This window comes from Bremia lactucae, assembly GCF_004359215.1.
Source record: "Bremia lactucae strain SF5 chromosome Unknown BlacSF5_NotPlaced_49_SHOA01000009.1_1371882bp, whole genome shotgun sequence".
Taxonomy (NCBI): domain Eukaryota; phylum Oomycota; class Peronosporomycetes; order Peronosporales; family Peronosporaceae; genus Bremia; species Bremia lactucae.
Genome location: NW_027152062.1, coordinates 1,276,156 through 1,285,550, shown reverse-complemented (window position 1 = coordinate 1,285,550; position 9,395 = coordinate 1,276,156). Strand labels below are relative to the sequence as shown.

The 9,395-nt window shown below is 44.7% G+C and overlaps 1 protein-coding gene across 1 annotated transcript; it reads right to left on the bottom strand.

Annotated features, from left to right (window-relative positions):
• Positions 1 to 3,183: 3,183 nt before the first annotated feature.
• Positions 3,184 to 5,821, bottom strand: CCR75_003730 (uncharacterized protein; the record flags this gene model as incomplete). Its single annotated transcript, XM_067961823.1, has 6 exons — positions 3,184 to 4,716; positions 4,780 to 4,869; positions 4,931 to 5,072; positions 5,132 to 5,238; positions 5,318 to 5,488; positions 5,549 to 5,821. 6 exons carry the CDS (start codon positions 5,819 to 5,821, stop codon positions 3,262 to 3,264), a joined length of 2,238 nt encoding a protein of 745 aa, XP_067820373.1. The 3' UTR covers positions 3,184 to 3,261.
• Between the last annotated feature and the right edge of the window lie 3,574 nt (positions 5,822 to 9,395).

Genomic DNA, 9,395 nt, shown 5'->3' with positions numbered 1-9,395 from the left:
GTTTCATTGGACTCTTTACGGTGGTAGAAGAGGTCGGACACCTAAAGTATAGGCTCACCCTTCCCCGTATATAAAGACGTACCCCGTATTGTACGTGTGTCGTCTAAAACGGCATGTAGACCCAAAAGAGGTCGCATAGCCCCATCCGTCTAAGGAGACCGATGGTGACGCCGACTGTGAGTTGAGCGTCGATCGGTTGAGGGGGATGGAGAAGGTGAAAAACTTTCAGTCGAATGACTCTTCCTACCACGAAAAGGACTCGGAGAGTGAGGGATACCACGCGCGAAATGCGGGTCCCTCAGCATTTCCTCTCAAAGAGGCCCAAGCGAGTCTTCAGGCGTTCATAACCCTGACGATCTTTCGCGCGGACATACTGAAGATCCGAGGTCAGTCGTAAGACTTGACCTTCGAGATCCACAATATGTCGTTCGGCAGCGCTTAGCGCCTGCAACTAAACGGACGAAGGTAACACCGCAGTAGTTGGACGAGATCGCCACTCCTATAGGGCACCGCCTGAGCTGATGTATGCGGGTGGGGATGACTAACAAATCCTTGTTGAAAGGTTGCTTGCCCATCGCTCGGTGAGGCAAAGGTATCAAATTCTCGTCTAATAGAGAGGTTATCCGAAGAGCTTCGACTCTTGGGAACTGATCGATACCCTACGTGCTGACGTGCCCGGCTTCGTGACTGCCTATTAAAATGAGCACCAGCTGAGGCCTGAACTAGCAGAAGTAGCGTAGTGAGAAGAAATAGGGGGTACAGTACCGCCCATCATTTCTTTCACACGCAAGTGGGCGAAATTAATTCGCTGCGATTGCTGTTTCATTGCATCGTGATGCCGTTGAAAGCGGCGCATGAAATCCGCCTCGTATTGGTCGGGCGTTTCATTTGAACGCAACACGACCGGGATCAGGAAAATACGCCCAAGCGATTTCCCCTGAACCTTCCATGAATTAAAGACGCCATAATAATTATCAGCATCTAAAATAGCACGCTCTATCAGCGACGCTCTATCAGCGACGCTCTTGGCCCATTTAGATGGAGGGGGCATCAGTCATATGCCACCCGTCACATAGCTACGTTCGAAACGACTGGCTTGTAACACCGACTGAGCACGTTCGCGTGTCGTCGGCGGAGCTTAAGGCTCAGAATCCTCTGAGCAATAGACGTTGTGGTTTTACCAAACGGAGATGCGGCTGCGCCTTCATCGGCAGCGCAATCATTAATGGTCGCTGCGCTAGCCAGCGCAGACGATGAGAAAGCATTAGAAAACTTTGCTATCTGCAGGTTTAGAGCAACTAGAGAAGTTTGGATGGACAATAATGCGCCATCATCCTTCAGTATTAGCTCCGTGTACGCATCACTACTATGAGGTGAAGGCAACGGTGTCGACTCATTGTAGTCAACAATGAACGACGGATCGACATCCTTACTGATAAAGTGAGATGGATCCTTAAGCCCAGTTAACGCGACAACAGCAGTTGCTGTCAGCGTATCGACTGAGGCATTAGACGCTACCGGCATGCTAACGCGGCGCGTGCGCTTTGTGCGTGGTTAAGTGGGTGTCTTCGCAGACGACCCACCAACGTTGCCCCTTTTAGGTGGCGTGTTAGGCTCCGGGTAAGACACAGGTAGCAAGAGTGAATGAGAGAACTAGCGGCGCGTGAAGCAGCTCGCTGTTCTTCTGTCCTCTTCGGCGAATTTTAAAATTCTTAAAGGAGGGATTGGTGTAATGGGCTAAAGTTGCCCGAATGTTACGCAGTCCCCGTTAAGTACACTTTGTGTACTTCAGCGGATTTAATTAAATAAAGTAGTTTGACCCACCGCTTGGGTGTGGTGCATATTGTGACCCACCCTTGTGTATGTGATGCACATGGGTGCATTCACATTAGGAGGAATGGCGCCTAGCGTCATCCGATAAGCGAGGTATCGAAAAAGATACGCTCGCAATACATATTAGTGTTATCTACAGAGATATTTTAGGGTTGGTTAAAGTGGTAATTTTATTTAATACGATTAAATATAAATTAGTCTGAAGCTACTTTTTACTTGGTAAGGGCCACGAGGAGCCGTATTATCGCTCTCGTGACAACACGTATACCAGAGTACTTAGTGCGTTGAGTGAGGTAAGGAGTTCACCACAACAACCTCACAACACACGAGAGTAGACGGTCAAACCGCTTTCTCGCTGTGCTAGGGTGTTTGCTGAAGTAGAGCGTGGCCACATTAATACGTGCCCGCCTACAGAAGGAGTATTTAAATAACGAAGTGCCGATGGCACGCTTAGGGAGTTCAGCTTCCTCATTGGCTGCATTAGTAAGGATTGTTTGGGATGAGGTACGTTTATCAAAAAGGTGAGGTCATATACCGGCATCCAACGATAGAATATAAATCAGTCTGAAAACTTCTTCCTACGTGACAAGTGCGCACGTGGAGCCAGATTACCGCTCCCGTGACGCCACTGAAACTAAGGTCCTAGCCCGTTGGGTGAGGTCGCTTAGGCGCCCACCAACTTCCTCACTGTACGTGAGAGAAATCGGTGAACCGCTTTCTCACTGTGCTCAAAAGGTGTGTGCTAGTAGTGCGTGGCAGCTTTAAGTAGCACCCGCCTATAAATTGGGTAATGTCAGATTCGGTGGCACCGGTAAAAGTTCACTAGCGAGAACTGTACATTTTTCCGCCATTACTGCTACAATTTTTTGCAGGTTTTTATATTTGCTCGGAATTTTATGTGGCTCGATGTCAAACCAATCATTGAGTTGATACACTGTTGGTATGTCTTATGCAGTGGTCGTGATGCTTTCAATATTTGAATGTTTATTCTCATCAAATTTAGAAAACCCGGTGTAGCTGTTTCAGATCGTCACATACAACATGTAGGCAAGTCCTATATTATTTGGTCGAGATTTAATAATTGCTAAATAAACATGGTTATAAATAGAAAAGACTATAAAAGACCTATTTATAAAGTTTGTTATTGGTTAATTGTAGCTTTTGATTTATATTCAGCTTGCTTTTTATAAACGCCCTAGGCACGAAAGCATGAATTTTTGACTTGAGCCTCTGCGTTTGTAATTTGAGCGTTAACGTGTCATGTAAGCCAAATCACTTAAATCTTGGCTAATTTTTTTTCCAAGTTATGTACCTTCTACCATGCATCTTGCATTTCTTCGCGCTTTGCCATCAAAATCAACAAATATTCATTATTTTCAATAAAGCGTACAAATGTTCTTATACATTAAACATTAAGCATTCGGCTTTTTAATGGAGCTGCATCATAAAATTAACTGCGCCCTGCTTCTTCAAGCGTGCCAGTACTGGATTTTCCTCTTCGTTTGCAGGTCCCATTTTATCATCCACGTCAAACTTACGACTCGCGCGGCGTTGGCTCCTACGAAATCGCGTGTGGCTAATTCCTTGTTCGCCATCACTATGAGAGTCATCACTCTCGGCAAAAACTAGCTGAGATTGTGAGTTTCCAAAGTTCCTGCTCTTTCCCTTCACAACTTGTATCTCACGACTGCCACTTCCTTGGCGATTACGATTAGAATAAGAATGGCCCGAGAGATGATTTTCGTCGTCATCTTCGGTGCTATCATAGTATTCGTCCTCGTGGGATGAAGAATTACGATGTTTGCTAACTGAAGGACCACTTAAAACTTTTTCACTCATCACAGACATCCTGCAAGCCGACAGGGGCTCCTTACTCAAGTTGCGAGATTGATCTAGAATGCTTTCTTCACTATCCTCATTGACCGCGTCACTATCTTCTGGATGTTCCTCCTTTATCGAGGTTGTTCGCAACGTTTCACCGAACATACTATTGAATGACGCTCGGCGATTAAGATGACGTCGTGGGTCGGCAAGCTGAGCTCGATATGAAGGTATCACTGGTAAAGTGTGGTTTAGCTGGCGATCTAATTCATTCTCGCTGTCAATTGCTGGGATAAGTCTTGTTTTGGCCATAAGACTTCGCTCCGGTAATTTGATAGGCTCAACGCGCTCAGAGTCCAAGGTTACCGTACTGAAGCCGTCAGACTTTGGACGCATTCTACTGTGCACGTGGTCAAACTGTTTTTGTGCTTCTCTATGCTTTATAAAAACACCGCTCTCTGAAATTTGCTTCGAGCGCCTGCGCTGACGCCCACAAGTTCGTCGCCAGATAACGGCTCGAGCCTCCATTAACTCTTTCCGTTTAAGTTCACCGGGTAGCAGCCTCGCCATTTCAGGAATTAGCTTACAACTCTCCTGAGCGCCTAATGCTCCATGCAGAAAGGCGCAATACTCCATAGCAGATAATTTGTTCCGGCCAAAATCTTTAGTTTGGTCCTGAAATTCCTGAACGCGCTCTTCTTCGTATGAGACAAGCTCGCGGACCGTCTGTACAATTTTTTTGTGAAGCTTTTTCATCGCTTTCGATTCAGTTTCGGGAATAACTGACACAAAGTTTTCTTCTTCCTCTTCTGAAGCCGCAAAACTAAATTTTCTTAGCAAAGATGGAGATGTCCGGTCAAGATCCGTGTTGTCACAATACTGACTAAAATTTTCATCAGAATTGCTTTTGACCGACTCGGCAGCAGCCAGGCTAATACCCTGTAGCTCATTATCGAGCGGCTTTTTATACAACTCAGTGGCGGCAAATATCGAAAGAGGCGAATTATGTAAAGGATCGGCACTGGCGGTTGCATTCGAGTATTTCTGGCCGTTCTCATTATTCTAATAATACAAAGAATCTCCATCAATTATCGTAGAACATTCATAACCTAAAAAAATACGTACAACGATTTCAAAAAAAGAATCAAAGCCAAGAAATTCCTTCAGTTTTTCGATGAAAAGAGGTTGAGTGGAAATTTCTGGCATCTGAAACACCTGCAACAGCGCAAAATGTATAGGCATCACAAATTGACAAAAAGCATTAGCACAAACGGACCTGCTCGATGAAGAGAGCAAGCTGTTGCTGTTTTATTTCTTGCAATGACTTTTTGCGAAAGTCTCCAAAAAGTGAATCGCGCTTACGATTTCTAGGGAATATAATGTGCGCCATATGCGCACCATACGAGACTCTTAGCTCACTAAAGGCAAAGGTAAATATAAATTTCCAAATGTCATGCTGTAAATCATCACGACTCACTCATTAAAAGATTGAAGCTCCGACCATGTCTTCCAAACCTTCCAACTGATGCTTGGCTTGTCAACTGGGCGAGCGTGCAGCAATAATTGGGCCGAAATCTCAAACTCCTATTGGTCATACAGACATATAATACTTAAGAAACTATATCTCGCCTCGGTCTTTAAGTTGGGCTATCGAGACACGTACCATCTCCTTCGTGTGTCCGTCACGTAAGCTAGAGGTTAACATTGCCGAAAACTTGTGTCCGGTATATTCACTCTTACTTATCGGAATACGTTCGTGCTCAGTAATTGCCGTGTAGATCGCAAGAAACCAGGCGTCCGTGGTAGCCTTTTCCTTGTCTGTGAGCTTAATCTTCTGCTCCACACACCGAGTTAATAAAAAAAAATATCGCTATATATTCTTTGCTCCACCGACTTTGCACAAGGTGTTGCCAGCCTCGTAGATGACAAATCCATCTAAAACCTGCTCTAGCCTGGCGCCATGCAGGTCCATGCGCCCGAGCGGACAGAGCATGTTCTGGTCTGCAAGCGACGAGTAAGTGAGTTGAAGCATTTGTGGCTGCAGCATCACCGTCACGCGCTGTAACTTTATCTTTTCCACGTGGTGCCGACGAGCCGGAAACTCATCTAGCCGCGCAAGCAACAAAAGCCCCTGCATTTGCTTCATGCGGCGGCGCCCCTCTATCATTTTATGCTGCAAGGCTGGGAATTGAGCTGTGGCAGCTGGCTGTCAATTTCGCATAAGGAGGACAAGTGACTCGTCTATGCACCGACTATGCCATTACGCGACATACAATTTTGTATCGACTCGACTTTGTATGCTCTCGATCCTCCTTCTATTTTCAGACAAGCTAGATTACAAATTGCGACAGATAAATGTCGGTAAACTTTGTGACAATTCACGGCTTACATATAGAATACCATGTTTAGCGTCATTGGCGCTGACTAATTCTTCAACTGGTTTGTCATAGCACCCAGGAGTAGCTCATCGATAGCGCAAAGCTATTGAATGTCCAATTGAGACAATTCGTTGGCAGCAGTTTTTGCAGCGTAAAATGTATCAAGGCCGAATTGTCAAATTGGAAGTTTGAGACTTCACTTAAAACACATTATAAGAGGTGTTCCGATACATAAATATTATTACCTTAAAGAGAAATGATTAATACTATTTCCTATAAGAGGAAATAAATTAAGAAGTACAAACTTATTAACTTTATAAGTTTTGACTTTAAAGTTTCAATATTACCAAATTTCGTAATATTGACGCAACAAGACATTATTTCTGTTGATTGGTCGATTTAAGTGTAAATCAACCCCGCCAATCGCTACAAGACACGATTAGGCGGAGCACAAGAACGCGCTTTACCTAGTTAGCTGTTAATAAATGAAAGCCAGTAGATAGATTATGATTACAAAAGAACTTAATATATTTGTAACAGGGTGTATCGTTACTTAAATTAACACTTAAGGGTTGTTAATTAATATAGGGAGGCATTATTCCCACCGGAGTTTTTATTATCCCCACCGGAGTTTTTATTATCCCCACCGGAGTTCAGGAATTCCTTTAATTTTATAGTATGGATTATGGAAAGTAGACAACACGGTCACAAACATGACATATAAAATTGTAGCAGAACTTGAAAATTTTATTTCCTTAGCGAGGTTAAGAGATCTGAGCCCGCACCTGTCGTATAAACTTCTTTTGCCATGCCTCTTGCTCCTCCAACCAATGACACGTACCCGTCAATTGCAACAGCAAAAGAAGCCCTTGTGGCTCACGCTGAAACCGAAAAGTACGATGTCTATACGATCCGCTCAAGAAGGTTTGGGAAGGGGGAGAATAAACCAAACAAGAGCGTGCTCTTCGGCTGCAAATCCCTCAACATCTCTACCAACTTCCAAGAATCGATTCAACGCATTGCCGAAGAGTACTACAGGCTCCACCACGATCGCAAAGGCTGATGGACAAGACTTTAGCATAATATAGGCGAGTGGCAATGCAGCAGCTGTTTTATCTAGCTCCTTGTCATGTACTCTATAATTTTTCGACCCTGTGCTTCGCCGTGGTCGTGGCAGACCTGTGGGGTCCTCCGGGATATGAGAAGCTCTGCAGGGACGCTCTGTGCGTCGCGACTTGTCACTTATCGAGCATACTATAATTTCACATGCGGATCGTGGTGAAACAAACAACACTAATGGCGCATCAGATACCGGTCTACCACACGGGTGCGACCTACTTGCCAGCGTTGCTTCCAGGTTGGTCACACCAGGGTCAGTCATAAGTGGCCCCTCCGTCCATCTAATTACTGAATTAAGAAAAAAGGACTGAAAGCTCTCGTATGGTAAGCGGCAACTTCTACTGGTAGAGTCTTTGAGGGATGATATAATTTAAAACTATAATCTATACTATAATAAAAACTCTGGTGGGAATAATGTCTACCTTAATATATTATCGAAAAGATAAATGATATTTGGAGAATATTACTTTGCATGGTAACATTCTAAAAGCTTATCCATTGGTAGATATATACTATTATATCTGCTTCCACTGCGGTCCAGTCAGCGCTGGACGCGCGCAAAGAGATAGACAGATAAGACTTTATTACATATTTTGTATTAGTTTATAGTTAAGTTAGTATTAATTAGATAGAAGCAGAAGAAAATAATTATATTGAGTACAATTTTTGATTGGACCTCTTTAAAGCAAGTGTTTAAAAGATAGTCTTCCTCTGCATGTACTAGTGTACGTGAAGTGACGTGAGGCACCACTTGCACTAAATCAGTGAAAAGTGGACTTGTACTAAAAGCAGTACAAGTCAGCAGTGCCCCGTCACACGGGTAACACTTTGCAGTCCAAGAACCACAATACTATCTTCTAACAAGGACATGTTAGATGATAATAGAAATACGCATCACGTTTCGCGTGATAACTACTCCTTTCTAAGTGACATAGAAAGGAGTGCGGTCGAACGAATGAGTTGGACCGTAGGGAACGATGCCATCTTGGCCGTGATGTCCGGTTTGGACAGAGATGCCCTCCATCAGCCATCGCCAAGTTCATACAACATGAACTTCACGAGGCGAAAGGGGAGGTAGCCTTGCCTAATCAGCAAGGCTCTCAACAGGCAGAACTGTTGAGGTTACAACAGGTACAGACTCCTGTACCTGGGATGACGCACACGCGTCGTCCCGAAACCTTAAAGATTGACATCTTTAAGTATAGGGGAGTCGAAGAAGACTCCCTCTTAAGATAATTTGTCAAGTTGAACGATGCCATAAGGGCTCGTCGCATCGTCGACGAGCAAAGGCAAGTCGCATTTGCTCAGTCAAATTTGGCAGGTCGTGCCAAAACTTAGAGAGTAGGCCTTAAGTTGCGCGACCCACATGTCTTTGGTTCGCTAGAGGCTTTTAAAGCCCGGCTCAAACACACGTTTGAACAGCCTAGGGCTAAGTTCAGAGCTCGATTAGAGCTTCTGAAACTCAAGCAAGGCAAGCGTGATGTTCACGCTTGTGCCCAGCACATACGACTCTTAGCGTGTTGTATCACAAACAACCCAGTTCATAAACACACGTTGATTACGGTGTTCGTGCAAGGTCTTACGGATGGTTCCGTAAAGACCCACCTGTTCCGCTTGGAACTGGGTATGCTTGAAGAAGCAATATCCGTTGCGGAACAGGAGAACTTAAGTTTGAGACAGGCTTAAGCTAGTTCGTCATCGAATCGTCCACCGAGACGACACAAATTAGGAGTATTAGAACCTATGGACCTCTCTTATGTCGAAAGCGAGAAACCTCGCTTTTCGAACAACAAGCGATTGCATTTCTGCAATCGCTGTCAAAAGTAAGGAAACTACGCTCACGAGTACAGTGCCCCACGCCCATTACCGAGAGGTACTGAACATAATTATAGACCGAATGCCAAAAAGGGAAACGGTTGCAGGCCCGACGTTGTTGCGAAATCGCAACAACGAGGTGGACCGTAAAAAACGGTCGGGGGACGTAGGGGCGCAAAGCCCCACTGATCCAGCAACCTCAAAAGAATTTGCAAATCTCTTGACTAAAGTCGCTCCAGGCACACAATCATTATGTGTCTCTGCACCTGGTGATGAGGTACCCTCAACACCTTGAAGTTAAAAGTGACAAATCATTTGTCACTCAGAGCCTTAGTGGTCTGTGGGGCGTCGAATGACTTTATTCGTCGCCAGTCGCTAGAGGGTCGTAAACTCAAATATGTTGAGCGCGACATCCCTCCAACGAGGATG